The sequence below is a fragment of the Sander vitreus genome, chromosome 5 (assembly GCF_031162955.1).
Source record: "Sander vitreus isolate 19-12246 chromosome 5, sanVit1, whole genome shotgun sequence".
Taxonomy (NCBI): Eukaryota; Metazoa; Chordata; class Actinopteri; order Perciformes; family Percidae; genus Sander; species Sander vitreus.
In genome coordinates this window covers 21638662-21654679 of record NC_135859.1, presented here as the reverse complement: position 1 = coordinate 21654679, position 16018 = coordinate 21638662, and the positions used below count along the sequence as shown (strand labels likewise).

Below are 16018 nucleotides of genomic sequence, written 5' to 3'. Positions count from 1 at the left end.
TATGATTAAGATGCTGTATACATTTATTGTGTAACTTGTTGAAAGCTTATTGATCACACACACAAAACCAGAAAGGCTCAACTGATAACAGAACAATATTAAATCATCAAAGATCAACACAGTTCTTGGCCTTGAGTAAAACAGCAGCCAACAGACAAGAACAATGGCTCCAAGGCCAAGGGGGGCTGGAAATATGGAGCAGTCATATCAATGAATGAAGCTGATACAAAACTGATACATTTTAGGTTTGAGGTTTTGACACTTGCGATGCACAATGCAGCCGTTACCAATTCTGACAAGTAGAATATTTCTAGTTTTACGAGCCTGGATAACATGTCAGAGAATAACAGTGCACACATAACTCATGCTGCCCCATCCACTGTGGTCTGATGAGGTGGTGGGGTGATCTGAGGGCTCTAAGCAGACAAATAAATAACACATGGATAAAAATATAGAGTGGAGCCACTGACTATAGTCATAAAAAGCCCGTCGATGTAACCAAGTCAAGAATTATACTATTTCTTTAACAACCGGAAAACAAATGTCTGACTAAACGCTCTTTGGTAAAGAGTTTCAACCAGCACGAATTCCAGCACTCAAGATTACTTCCAGGCTTTATCGAGCGACAAAAGCCGACACAAAACCAAGAAGCTGGAGGCCAAAAGACATCATTATAAAACACTGTAGCCCCTTCAAATGCACATTTTCAATAATGAAATGCTGAAATCACATAGTGGGAGAACTGTAAGAGTGTAGAGTTACAGTGTAACTATTTCACTCTGCCTATATTTTGATATTACTTTATAAAAGACTATATCTATCTGCTCTATGTATCCATACATTTTATAGCAAACATTAAAAATCCATTACAGTACATCATTCTATCAATCTGGTAGTGTAACATATGTCCCATAAACATAAACTCTGCAGGACAAAACTGAAGCTTATCGATATTGAAAGTTCCTCATTGTCTAATTATTGTGCGGAATAAAAAAAATAAAAAAAATAATGCTGTTTTATAATATCAGGTAATTCATAGACTTAATTTAGTCCAAAACACACAATATTAAAAAAAATTAATACTATTTTTAACATATATATATATATATATGTGTGTGTGTGTGTGTGTGTGTGTGTGTGTGTGTGTGTACAAAGTGCTTGCTCTAAAGTGTCTGACATTTATAAGCTTGAAATAACAGTTGCAAACTTTTACACTAGGTTAAGAATGGGCTCATTGTGTACTGGCAAAAAGAAAATTGCAGACACAATGTAGTAAACACCTGTACAGTAAGCTTGAACAAAAATGCACCTCAGATTTATCTTCCTCGCTGTAACCTTTGAAAAAAACACTTTCAGTGATTTAACGTTATTTGTTTTTACAACTTTCCTTGATATCGTAATTGCATTGCGTATTCCAGTTTGCACACATTCACAATTACCACAGTACAATTGAATAGCCATGCTAGCCCCCCCCCCCATTATCTAATCTTCCTTCATGTACACAGAAAGCCTTGTGGGGACCTTTGGATGGGTTTGAACACTGAACGTTGGATGAGCATCATTAGGTGACTATATCACATTTGGGGCAAAACTGTCCTATTGTTGCTCCTCATGACTGATCAGATAGCTGAACCAAACCTTCCCATTTCTCCCAGGCAAAACATTTTCAGTATCATTCAATTTGAAGGTTTTATCACCAAACATACACACAATACAGAGATTGTTGCACTCTCTTGAATGACCCCTTCCCACTACAGTAAGGCTAAATGCAGGAAATATACATGTACCGAGCAGCAACATATTGTGATTAGTAACATTATTGACATAAAAATATATATACTTGTAATTTTACAGCACTAGCAAATATATTAAGACATTTATTTCTGCAACAGCATTGCATTGCATTGCTGGTATCATCAGCACTAGGCAGAAACAACAGGACACTGAGCTCTGAGAGACAGAAAGAGAAAAATGGCACATATCTATCATATTCACAGTTTTAAAAATTGTCATTTTATGGCTCTTACTTTGTCTCTCTTCTTTATTGGATTGTCTAATACAAAAGACCTATTCTATCTGCTTAGCCTGTTTATCTTAAGGAGGATTCCACAGCAACATAGTTCAAAGGCAGGATGCGTTTCCTTTGCACGGTGAAGAATGTTTTGCTGTGTTGTCAGCTCATTTGGAGGCTGCCTTGATGTTACACAATAACAATACTTCAGACTCAATTATAGACTCGCTGTAATGAAAATCAATTATGTTGCATCACAAAACCATACATATATCGCACAACCTCTATTAGCCTAAGCTTAGACAGCTTATTGTATACAATATGCAATGCTGCTGTGTTTGTTATTGGCATATTGTAAAAGTCTTTATGATAGAATTCATAGGATGAAAACATATGAGGAGCCTTAAAACCTGAGGAGCCTAAAAACCTAAGACAACAGGTTTCCTCTGCTACCCTCTCACCCACACAGGCCATTATAAAAAAGCATATACGGTCAATGAACCAAGGGCAAGCTTACACCACAAGCTAATCTGACTAAATAAATAATTAGGCAACAGATTCTGTCCAAGGTTTTGTCCTAAATGTGGTTATTCTAAGAAAAGTATGGGGGCAAAGTAACTAGGAATCCATGCCTAATTACCCACATATTACCTAGTATGCCTGACCAAAAATACTCACAAATTGTATCTGTCGTTCTATCAAACCACCACTTGAAATTTAAAATCTTTCAGCACTAGCCCTGACAAACATTTTTGGTTTGGAAATTGTGGTCAGCTTTATGAGCATGAGCCGAAATGTGCAAGTGACGGTTTAAGGACATTTTTACCCTTGCAACTATTTTCTTCAACAATTTTCAGCTCATCATTTATGACCAAGTCAGGAAGGCAACATTAAATATCAATTAAGGCAAATGTTTTTGATGTAGTGTGTGCTTATGTATGTATGTTACTGTGTTCGTGCATGTGCAGGTTTTTAGTCATAGATCTATGAACAGAGCGGCTTTACAACAATTCACCTATACATAGCAGCACTTGCCTGTATATAGCAATACATAAATGCACAGATCCTAGCACAGAAATGGCAAGCCAATAACATTATCATAGGCACAGGTTGATAACGTGTACTTAAGTAACTATAAAATGTTAGCTAATTACAGCTTTTAATACTTTCACAGTCTTTCAACTTGTTCCAGTTGCTGTCCCTGCAATAATGATGCAACATGAGAAGAATACAACTCCTAAGTAGAAAGCTTGTTCATTAAGGTTTAGTTTATATGATTATGAGTGAGTGCTGGTTGTAAAGGTGAGACTTGGCTGCAGTCAAAAGACGAAATTCAATAACTGCTAGGTGTGTATCTGTGTCCCTTCCCTTCTGCGAAATAACTATATCAATGTGCCCTTGAGCAAGGCACTTGGTGGTGCTCAGTATACTAAAGCACTGTTTGTACTGGGCGGCTCCCAGCTGTGAATGAATCTGAATAAATGATTCCTCTTACCACAAGAATGGCTGTTCAGCACTCAAAGCAACATGTCAGTATGCACGTCAGAATAAAATGGAATAAATGATTCTATGCTGCAAATGGTATTATCAGTCTGTAATATCCAATGCATTCCAGGAATTAGATGAAATGGTTTGATTCCCTTTTATTCGTCACCTCTACTTTTACTTCAGATAGTGATTTCCTTCATTTCCCAGAATGCCTTTTGCCCCAGTGTCTTATGTATGTGTGTGCGCATTTGTAATGTATGTTCTTTTCAGTTGTTGAAAGTATTTCTTCTAATAAACTCTATTGTGGCTGTAGATAGATAAAAATATCTTGACATCATATAATCTACGTTTGGCCACATATCCATGGTAATGTGAACAGCATACCATTACATAAAATGAAGCCAGGAATGCAAGGTATAATTGCATAGTAGTGTTTTTGACTGCATTTTAGGTTGGATTTTCCTTAAAGTACTAATAAGATGACAATGTGATAACAAATATACAATACAGAATACAATACAAAATAAGCCACAATTGAGCGGCAAAACATCTCTGCCAGCAAGAGGTATTAATGACAGCTTCTTCTTGGTGTGGTGTGAAAAACATGACTAGAATGTGCTTCTCCTGATCAATCATACACTGACATCTCTCTTTAACATTCAGACTTCTACAATGCCATTGCTCTAAACACAATTAGCCAGATATGTAATGTGATCCAACGCAGTTTAGCAGTAAGCTAATGCCTTTTGACTCATTACAATCACAGTCACAGCCTACTATCTGTGTGTGTCTTATGCATGGATGTCAACAAATAGAGCAGGTTTGTGGTGTTTACTTCTGCCTGCCTATGCATCAAATTAAGTGATGTAGCAGATGTAAAAGAGTCAAGAATACACCTTGGTAGCTTTTCAACTCTCCCTTTTCAGCACCCTCTGAAAACAAACGCCTATACACTCTAATCCACACTGTGTGCTGCAAGTTATTTGGTTTCCAGCAGGAATCAGGTAGAAACAGGCTTTTGTGACTGCTAGGGACTTCATGGTCCTTAAACGGCCTGATGGCATTGTCATTTTAGGGTGAGAGGTTCCCCAGCAGTTCTGGGGTGATGTACCCCACAGGCATAGCAGGTATGGCCTTGAGTGGGTGCTGTGGCAGGCAGGGAGGGGGAGAGTGGCGGGGGGGTGGGTTGAGGAGCAGACTGTGTTGACTGTCCACTTCCTGTACCACTGTGTAGTCTGCAACAGGGGCAAAGAACTGGGATTGGGGAGAGTCAGGAAGAATGTAAGGTGATTGATTATCCTCTGCTGTGGCTGCAGGTTTGGTCTCCACTGGCTGAGGGTGTATGGTTTGATAACCATCGCCAGGCATGGGGGAGCTAGGGGGAGGGCTGATCTGCCGGGCATTGCTCTCTGTGGTGTAGCCGCTTCCTTCTGGTTCCACTACCAGTAGCTGAAACTGCAGCTCCTTCTGCTTATTGTCCTCAGTGTCCTCACTCCATTTGTGCTTTTTTTCTTTCTTTTGTGTTTTCTCCTCTGTTGCTAAGGTGCTCTCCTGGATTCTGAGTTGCTGGCCAGGAGACAGTACCACGCCCCCGGAGGGCATCACATTGCTGACTTGCGCATAGAAGTCTGTGTTGACCCAAGTCTGGGGCCCTCCAGTTTGAGTTTGGACCAGGGGCCTCTCGCCTCTTTCTGGGGCTGGGGCTCTTTCTACAACATTGAAGGAGGCTTCTCTGTCCTCCGGTTGGCCTGGCAGCAGGGTGGCCATCAGCATTAGGGTGTCTTGGTCAGGCAGATCTGGGTTATAACAGCTGGCCCGTCCTGAGTCATCATCAGGAAAGCTGGGGCAGAGCGAAAAAGGTAAAAATAGTTTTTCATATAGTTTTTAACATTCATATTTGTGGAGCCATCTGGCAGAATGAAAACAGCATTTACATGAGAATATGTGCAGTACGACATTGGATTACCTTATGTTCATGTGGTGGCTGATGCCTTGGGATAGGAGCCTCTGGGTGTCTGAGCCCTGGTTGTCCTTCTCTCCAGTATCTGCATCCTCAGCAACCACCTCTATGAACTCCACCCATGGCTCGCCTTCATAGTATTCTTGTGCATAAGTGGGTAGACCACCCATACCTCCACCACTCAGGATGAAATTCAGCTCGTCCAGCTTCCCCTTCTGCATGTGCGCAAATTTGCAAGTAAGTGTATATGGCAATCATGATAAAAGTCCTACTTCTTCTATTCTCTGCACAGAATTGTGACATTGTGACATGTGTTAGTGTGTACACAAAGTGGCAGCTGCAAACACAACACACTTTGTGTTTCACATTTGTCTGAGCATGAAATAGCAGCATTATTATGGTTTTCATCCCTATCAGTACTTTTTCCCCCTGAGGTCCAGGGGTAAGGTTGTTTTGTAAAGAGTAAACAGGCTGCCTGTTAAATGCATCGCACATCATCTGGCAATAATACACCCACAGGCAATGCTGAACCAAGACTTTTGTCATATCACATTATCCCTTAGTGGTGCTCCTGTCCTTGTTTGCTTTCAAATTATTTATGGACATTATTGCTTTTATTTGATCGTTGACAAAGATGATAAACATGCAGTAAATTGGCAGATAGACAGTCGGGGGTGTGATGATTCCGTGGCCTAATGTGCCTCAGCTAACTGAGCCAAATGGACACCCAACAGTGTCTGTTTTTAATCAAAAATACAATGGAAATATATATATATATAAACACTGTAAAAAACAGTGGTTAAAAAAACAGTGGTTACACAACACTTTATATAATCAATTTACTGAATAAACAACAAACAATTCCATTTGTTGGCTGTGGTTTTTTGCACTGTTGCATTTGCAGAATATTTTACTCTTTGCGACTAGAATGCATTATATATGTATTAGAGTCTGACAGGTATTGGATTTATGAGAGTTCAAAAAAAGTATTACTATATATAAGCCAATATTTGTTTTGTAAAATAAATACATAACATTAAGTGTCCAAAGTGGGATATTTTACAGTTGAAATATAAACTTGTCAGTGCTCTCTGGAGGATAAACTATGTAATGGAGACAAAGTTTTGAATTACCACAAACACACCGTACACACACAGTATCTTTAGTACTGCAGTTGTTTGGTCGGCTGACATAGACACCGATAACAACACATCTGTGACAAGCTAAGACCAGGTATGCCAACATATAGGTCAGGGTCTTCTAGTATGTATGTTCACATGAGAAAAATCACAGACAAGGCATAATAACAGACATAAATGTACCTTTAACAGCTCCGGATCGATGCCTTTAATTTTGGGTGCAGGAACCGGTGGCAAAAGAATTAATGTCAATCTGCAATGGCAGGGAGAAGAAGGGGGACGCAATGAATATCATCTGTTCACACTTTTTCAGTATTTGTGTGTGTGAGCGTACGAGACTGAGAGCTGTGTTTCACAATCTGCTGCTGTTTTTTCAGCATTTCCCCCATTGTTACGGCTGGCATTAATGCAGTAGAGGTTGAATATGTTTTAGACACTATTTATGCACATGCATGAAAGAGTGAGAGAGTCTGTTCCTACCTGTGCTGCTGAGAGACGACAATAAGCATGATAAGTATGAGGATGCCCACAATCCCGAAAAGAAGAACCAGTGTGAGTGGGAAAGTAGACTCTACAAGACACGAAACAGAACCCATCATCATTATCATCATCATCATCATCATCGTCATCATCATCGTCATCATAACAACAATGTTCCTGGTGGTTCAAGGATTTGCACCTTGTCTCTCTGACCTGAACGATGCAATGGGCCATATTTATGTATTTTTTGCATTTAACCGGATGATTGATTGCTGATCTTACCTTTGCTGGGAATCTCAGTCACTTGAATGAAGATGGAGTCGCTGAACTCTCCAAACTTAGTGAAGGCCTGCATCCTGCAGCGGATGTGCACTTCGTACTCTTCTCCTATGTGCAGACCGTAGATTGTCTGCTGTGTGTGCGGCTGAATCTCCAACTAAAATACAGAAATACATAGAAAGAGAGAAAGATTAAAAAAACTGAAGGAATTTAAAATAAACTAAAGACAGTGATTTTGCTGTGTTTCAACTTATCAGAAAAGGATTCAGCTTTTTTTTTTATCCTGACAGACACTGCTACAACTGAAGCTGACAGAAGCTACTCAGGGTATCAAGAGGTCTATGTTTATTTCTGGTAAATATAAAAGGGACCTCTCCAAAAGGTCCAATTGTTGAGGCATTTCTGATACATATATTAGACAGAGGACATACTGTTATGATGGAGGACTTTAAAACTGTTTCCAAGGCTGCATTTGTCAGAGGGGCTGGCCCAGCTGTAATGAATATAAGCCTGTGCAAGGTCCCATGGCCTCTGACCTACAGATCCCTCCCACTTCCTTCAGAGAGGCTGTGTTTTCCCAGAGGGCCTTGCTTTTGCTTCCACTGCCTTGCCAACAAAGCTACACTGCATTTTAACCAAAGGAGTTCAGGAGGTGGGGGGGGGGACACAAGACACTGTGCCTGTATGACCTACCTACAATTTACTTTAAAGAGGGTGCATTAGTGTTTGCATTTATGTCAGCTTGTGCATGTGCACAGAGGCCTTTTGTAAAGTTGTAAGGTGTGTGTTTACATGTGTCTGGCCATGCAACTGTGTGTGTGTGTGCATAAAAGCAAAGGAAGAAGAGAGAAAATGTATGAGCAAGTAAAGTGTAGACTTACTGCTTCCCAGTTTGTGGTATTTCTCTGTCTGTACTGGATCTCATACTCAATGCGCATCCAGCCCATCTCAACGTCTGCAGAGGGTGGGGGCTCCCAGTTGACCATGACATCATAACTTAGCCCAGAGGGACTTATTTCCAGCAGGGTCCAGTTTGACGACACTGGTGGGTCAGGACGTACTGCCAGGAAAAGGGCCAAGGTTCAGTTTGAGCAGAATGAAAACATTTAAAATAATTTATATAATGTTTATGAACATGGCAAATTAATGGATGGCTTTGAATGCACTTGATCATGTGTAGATAAAGGAAAAAAGAATGAATCAAAGAAATGGCTGTATATGTTTGAGAAGTCAATCAATTTAAAAAATCTATAGTATAGTGGAGGTCACCTCTACTGTATGTATGCATTTGCTAGTATGAACTTGCTACTGCAAAACAATCAAACTGGTTCTCAGTGGTTTAAAATTGATAAAACAAAAACAAACATTAAATCAAATACGTTCATTATACTCCACAGTACAGTGCTCAATTAAATGAACATGTTTACGAATATGCTTGCGTTAGCTTTACCAGTTGTGGGGCTAAAACATGTAAATATTGGCTTGAGGGTGAAACAAGGTCACTAAAGAGTGTATCCCCAAATTTCATGGTAATTAGCCTGTTAGATTACAAGATATTTTGTGTAAATGGTTCACATTTTGGCCTGAGGGTTGCGCAAGGAAGGAAGGAAGGAAGGAAGTAAGTAAGTAAGTAAGTAAGTAAGTAAGTAAGGAAGGAAAAGTCAGTGTCAACAATGGAAAAGGTTAATCCTTCCAGGAACATGATCATCTTAGTATATTTAATGGAAAGTTGCCCATTACAAGTACAAGTAGAACGTTCAGGCTGATAGTGGCACTGGTCAGGGGTGGTCACCAAAAACATTAATAATGATCATCTGGGGACTATGAATATTTTTAGCAAATCTCCTGTAAATCCAACTGGTAGCTGTTGATATATTGTGCTGTGGACACACAGTAGTGTGTGAATGGACAGACCAACCACCACCAGCTTCTTTACTCTACACCCTACTGTGGGTTCAGTGGAAGACAACATCCAAATGTTATTTATAAAAACATGCCAATAATCAATTTGCACACATGAGGAGAGCTAGGTTTCTATATCAGCAAACATATGACAATACCATGTGATAATACAGTATCTATCAGCATCTTGAACAGTACTGGTTAGATAAAGACCACCAGACATAAAAACATTTTCTGTGTAAACACATTATATCTGACACTTGCTGTGATATTGACAGGCATGTGACATTTGCTGGTTTAATCGATATGCAGAAGCAAGTACCATTTCTTAGAAGCTGTCTGTGAAGGTGATCTATCATACTAGCAACCGCCATTTTCTGCTGTCCCACAGTACTGCATATGATTATCTCTGTTTCAATAATTTACTGTAATTATCAGTACAGCTACTTCTACATGTAAAGGAAATAAATTGTGCTAGAACATGTTTCATGATGTTGCATCCACTGGAAATGCAATGTAAAACTCCCCTAATTCATTGGACATATTGCAACAATCTGGATATATGCACAAATGTTTGTTACTAACCGATATTCTCCACAGTGAAACAGTCATCCTCATTGAAATAGGTGTGGTTTTGGCTGCGGAGCTGCAGGCAGTAGGGGACCCAAATGGATGTGTGGTTTACATCAAAGAAGCACTCCCTATTTGAATAAATATACTCTGGACACTCTATCCATTCACTGGTGGGCAAGCTGAATGAAGGAAACAATGACAAAAGAAAGACAAGAAAAAGCAAAGGAAGAAATGTGACTTTTTAAAATGTTACTCGCATATGCACACATAGATAGACAGATAAAGTGCTCCATGTGAAAAAAACAATTACTTGAACTTCTCCTGGCAAAGAAGGAACTGTGTCTATCGCACTCACACTTTCTTAAGGTAGAAAACTCTGAGTGCTCCAGGGGAGGACAGGTTGTGGAAGCTCCCTGGACTCCACCAACATCGGAACGTCTCCTGGTTCCTCGATATGCACTCTGTGATGTGAGGTTCAACGGGAGCTGACAGACAGTGAGAGAAAGACAAAGAAAATTAAGGATCAAACCAAACAGAAGAACTCAGATTGGCTAATCAATCACCTTTATTGACGTCAGTCAACCTCATGGGGTTTTAAAGTTATCAATGTAACAATACTGAAAAAACCCAACACCTCCTTAAAACAAAGTGACTGCTGTCGTGGGACAGCAGTCACTTTGTTCACAATATACAATTTAATCTAAATGATAACTGCAATATAATAACACACCTCAAGTTTACCACCCATGCTTCAAGGACTGACAGATTTTTTTATTGTCAATAAAATGATCTAGTTTAGTTCTTCGGACATTGTGCGTAACCCTGTCTCGAGTGTGTGTCTGTGACAACGTGATATTTGAAGTATTTTACCAACACACACAGGCAAATGTGTCAGCATACCTTATTCCTTAACATACACTTAAATGTATTTATTTATTTATTTGACAGGGACAATGCACATTTCCTTAGCAGTACCAGAGTTAGCTAGATGCTAATTTTCATCTATAGTCCCTGCATTAGCATCACTTTTTTTTCAGTGATGGAGGTTATGAGATCTGTAGCAGTCAGCTGCCATGAGAAAAAATAAACAAACCTGATGAAAGCCACGTAATGTGCAGTGGAGATAAGGCTAACTTGCAGTCTGCAGCTTATCTTGTTTTTAAATTGATTTCTGCTCTCTGTAAATCTGTGAGTAGGAAAACAACTTGTTGAAAGACGGAGTTACATTGCATAAAATTTCAGTCCCTGTGCCTTTATGACCATTATTCATATTCATACCATCCCTCCTCTGCCCCACCCTGAGGCCCTGTCTTAGCCCTGTCCACCTCTCCCTTGGCACCCTGTCACTCCTCATCACCAATCCCCCGCAGCCTCCCTCTCTGGGCCAGTTTCTCATCCAGCTGAGAGTCACAGGGTTTGGTGCAACCATAAATAAGCAACTGAAGGTATCATTGATTTTGGCTCTACCCGCTCGCCTCCAGCGCTGGCTGCAGCATAAATCACACACCAGACCCAGAACATAAACATGCTTCACTTCACAACACAAGGCAGGCAATTAAACACATACTGGAGCAATACTGTGCAAATGCAGCAGGGCACTGTCATCTGATAGTTTTTTGAGTTTATAAACATTAAGCAAAAATCATCTCCACATAGACACAATAAATGCTGCCAGATCTTACATAAAAAAAGATGAAATACTATGCTATCAGCATGTGCATGTATACAACATTTGCACACAGACCCACAACCTGCCAGCATGCATCCCTAGTTAACATTAATCACAGACACCACAACAGAACACCCTAACAAACAAGCCCATTCACAGGCAGGCCAGACTGCAAATACTCATCATTTATTCATACAGAATATGCACCATTACTTTGATTACTTTGCTTACTTTCTATTTGATGCCAGTATAACCTCCTAATTCATTGCATTCCTGAACTGTTGTGCCTCTTGCTCTTAAACCTCCCTTCCCCTTTCCCACCTTCCCTCCCTTCATCTTCTGCACACTGTCGTTGTTCCCAGAGCTTTGCTATTTCAACTTGGCCTGACGGCCTCCCTCCCCCACCCAACAAATTCCAGCTGCCACCATCAAAGAGATTTCTGCCGACACTGGATGCAAAGAAGGGCTTCAAACTACAGCAGGACAGATTACATAAAAAGTAAAATAACACCTTGGAAATGTTTTAGGGTCAAAATATACTTCAAAGTCAGGCAATATTTCAGGCAACTCAGACATTTTTCATTTCATTTAATTCGTCATGCAAAATGTTATTCATTCATTTTGATCCATTTGCTACTTCAAACTGTTGCTCATATGTAATTATTTACACATTAAGACATGTTTAAATGTCATCTAACTGCTGCTGTTCTACTCTGGGTGGAGAAGACCCAGAAGCACACAGACAGTGTTTTGAAAGTTAACCTCTCCATAAAAAATTGGGGCTCTGCTGGCAAAGGTCAGAAGGTAGAGCTATTTTTTTTAAGTTGTTTGCATTTGGCTGGTAGTCAAATCTGAAGTATGTCAGAGGTGAAAGGTTGTGCAGCACTGCAACACCTGGAGAGAATCAAGTTTCACCTTATTCTTAGTGTCTCTCTTTCTCACTCATTTGCTGACTGTCATACTTCCTCTCTTCCTCTTCTACTCTGATATAATAGGGCTTAAACCTGTACATTGCTGTAAAAAAAAAAAATGTTGATTCCTTGTCAAGCATAGGCTGGTAATTATGTTGCAGGGCCTTACTCCCCATTTTTACACATACTAATATAACCAGTTCACTGATGGGAAGCTAAACCCTGTAAATGCCTGTACCTGCCAGCTGCCATTAAATGATCAGCAGTTGAAAGCCTTTGGCTGGAAGAAGAAACCTAATTTTGTGTGTGTGTTGGGATAGGGCTGGGTATCGTTAAAAAATGTTCGATATTGATACCAATACCGTGTTCGAATTCGGTACCCAGCCCTTGTTAGGGATGTAATGATGCATCGTAAATTGGTTATAAATCAATATAAATGTGTAAAAATTACAACCGGATGAGATCAAAAAATTAATCTGCATTTTTTTAAATGGCTTACGGCGTAATCTGTTTTTGATTTTACTTGTTTGAATTTAGACGTCGCTACGTGTTCTTAGTTTATTTATTTGAATACATTCTTTTTCTATTTACTTTAGTTATTTTGATGTGGAATTTGTTTTAAAAATCTAATTATACTTTTATTTAATTAGATTTATTTAATATGAAATACAATTTCAGTTGCACTCAAGATAAGAAGAAACATCTGTTGTTTTGCACAGTTCATATAAATATGAAGGAATATTTTTCAGTCATTTGTCTGGAGCTCATTCTTCTCAAAATTGTGAGAAAATCGTATTGTGAACTTAAAATCATGAATCATATCGAATCGTGAATTGAGTGTATTGTTACATCCCTAGCGTTCGTATGTGTGTGTGTGTTTATCTTGGCTGTCCATATGTATTTGTCAGACCTTGTGGGCTGTGTGCGTAGCCAAGACTGAAACCGCTTTTAGCTTTACGTTCTGTCTTCACCAGTCCATACAGAGAAGCTAGGAAACCACTTATCTACCTCAATGTCAGCTTTAGCCATTAAGGTTTAAAATCCACTAAAAAGCCTAAATAAAGCACTCTTCTGCCAACCATTGTGCCAGCTGGCAAACAGCACTAAAAAGGCGGTGAGAAAGGTGCAACCAGGCTTTATCAGCTAACGCACTGTGAAATGCTCGACTGTCATGAGGAGCAGGGGGGAAATGAGGCTATGACGCTATGAATTACCACATTTTCCAGCTCATTTGCAGATTTAAGCTAGTGTTGAGGTTAATAACGCTTCAAAAAAGCTGCTAAAACGAGAGCGGAGACACAAGGTAAGGAGGAGGAGGAAGAGAGAGAGGCAGATAGATGTTAGGGAGAGTGAATGTGTGGATTATGAGATTTTTGGCTGCAATACAGAAATGCCATTGAGAATAAAATTTTTCATTTTAAACTATATATAAATATATAAACAAATAGATTATATATTTCCTTTGATAAAAACATGTTTCGAAATTAAAATCGGAGGAAAAAGTCACATTCATTTTAAATTTTAAGCTTTGGACATGAGACGTGCAAATCTAGTTTTTATTGTAGGGTACTGTTGATACGTTGCAGTTTTTCTAATACTAGTTATGCTAAATAAATGTCTCTGGAGTGGATTAATTATCTATCCCAGATATCATTCTCTGTGGTGTCCCTCAGGGCTCAAATTTGGGTCTGTTACTGTTCTCTTTATATATGCTACTGACAGGTCCAAAATCAGTTTAAACTGCTATGTAAATGAAATTTAAATACATGCCTCACTAATATTTAGCAACTAAGCTGTTACACATTGACAGACATACTTCAGGACACCAAATGTTGGATGACACACAATTTTCTGAATCTTCATGAAAATAAAACCTCCATCTTCAACAGCCATCACAGCTGATGAGCTAATAATGTGACAGGAGCAAAAGACGCTCACAAATGGTATGGTTTTTAGAGGGTTAAAGCACTAAATAAATTAACTTAGTCATCTATTACTTTGGGACTGCATTGTACTGTTTGTGAGTGGGTTTTATAGAGTGTTGTTTATCTGCTACTATACTCTCAAACATAGCACAGAAAACACAAATAGACACATAAACACTAGATACATGGACACTGAATGTCTCTTCATTGTGGTATTAGCACATAATTGATCTGAATTGCCCTATGCTTGAAGAGAACACACACATGGCTGCTGAACATTAGAACCTGTTGTCCCTGGTCCGTGCACTCACAACTACTCTACCCTCGACTGACAGCATAAACACAGTTACAAGACACTCAACACTGAATTGCTGCTGCAAGTCTCAACCCTAACAGGAAGAGTAAAATGTAAAAAGATTTAGGGTAATGCTATTACATAAAGTGCAAATTGTACATTATTTCAGCACAAACATTGTGCATTGTACAGTATTTATAGCACCTGGAATCCTCAGGAACCTACACCAGGATCCTGTTTTTGGACTTCAGCTCTGCCTTTCATACCATCATCCCGGCTCTGCCAGAGCAGAACACCAAAAAAGCACAGCAGAGGATGTACTGTGGCAGCTGAAGAAGGTCACCTGCCAAAGACAACGACGGTGCACTTCTACACCGCCACACCGCCATCATTGAGTCCATCTTCTCCTCCTCCATCACCATGTTACGCTGCTGCCACAGCCAAGGACAAGGGCAGTCCCTGCAGGACCTGTACGCCTCCAGGACCCTGAGGCGGGCAGGAAAGATTGTGACCGACCCCTCTCACCCCGGATACAAACTATTTGAAACACATTCCCTTCTCACAGGAGGCTGTGGTCCATCAGGACCAAAACTTCACACCAAAAAAAACCGTTTCTTCCCATCTGTAGCTGCCCTCATCAACAAGGCCCGGGACCCCCATTGACATGAGTTCTTATCTTATTTCCAGACTATATTTATGTTTCTTGTCTATGCACCAATACACCAAAACAAATTACTTGTATGTGAAAACCTACTTGGCAATAAACTGGAATCTGATTTAGAGATGCTATTTTTTAACAGTCAATATTCACTTGCTTTATGTCTCCAGAATAGGCAGGCACAGATTTTGAACAAGTAAACTTATTTGGTATTTCTGATCAGCAGCAACTTCTACCTGCCATCGCAGCACCCATGCCAGATGAGCCACAAGGCTTCCTGTAGCACCATCAGTCAATCTGTGTGTGTGTTTCTGTTAACCAGATGGAAAAATTGGCAGCACAGAATGACACTGTTCTGAGGCTAAAAGTGCCTGTCAGTCTGCACATGCCGAGTCCTCCATTATATCCCTGAACCATAGCTCATACACGTATATGCATGCACTTCCTGCAAAACACACCAGTAGATGTGTTAATGTGTGTGCAGCAGATGGCTTTGTTTGTCTTCCACAGGGAATTTGTTTTGGATGATGAGAAAAAGAATGAATGAGCAGACAAGAAGAAAAGATTGGAAGAGGAGAGGGATCAAATCCGAAATTTCCTTTATTTCACAAATGCATTCATACTGACTCCATATTTATACATTATGCATTTCATTTTCTGAAGGAAAGTAAAATTAAAACCCTTCAAAATGAGTTTAACAGTCGAGGTTAAATGTTAAGTCAGGAGGC

At 39.7% G+C, this 16018-nt stretch overlaps 1 protein-coding gene across 1 annotated transcript in view; it reads right to left on the bottom strand.

The window, feature by feature from the left end:
- Positions 1-16018, bottom strand: part of ghra (growth hormone receptor a) — a 29371-nt gene continuing 13353 nt past the window's right edge. The window contains exons 3-10 of the mRNA XM_078250969.1: positions 10188-10317; positions 9845-10011; positions 8239-8417; positions 7361-7514; positions 7079-7169; positions 6782-6851; positions 5466-5674; positions 1-5339 (exon numbers count right to left, since the gene is read on the bottom strand). Coding sequence (XP_078107095.1) covers positions 4571-5339; positions 5466-5674; positions 6782-6851; positions 7079-7169; positions 7361-7514; positions 8239-8417; positions 9845-10011; positions 10188-10317 — 1769 coding nt within the window. The 3' untranslated portion in view covers positions 1-4570. The remainder of the gene's footprint in view (positions 5340-5465; positions 5675-6781; positions 6852-7078; positions 7170-7360; positions 7515-8238; positions 8418-9844; positions 10012-10187; positions 10318-16018) is intronic.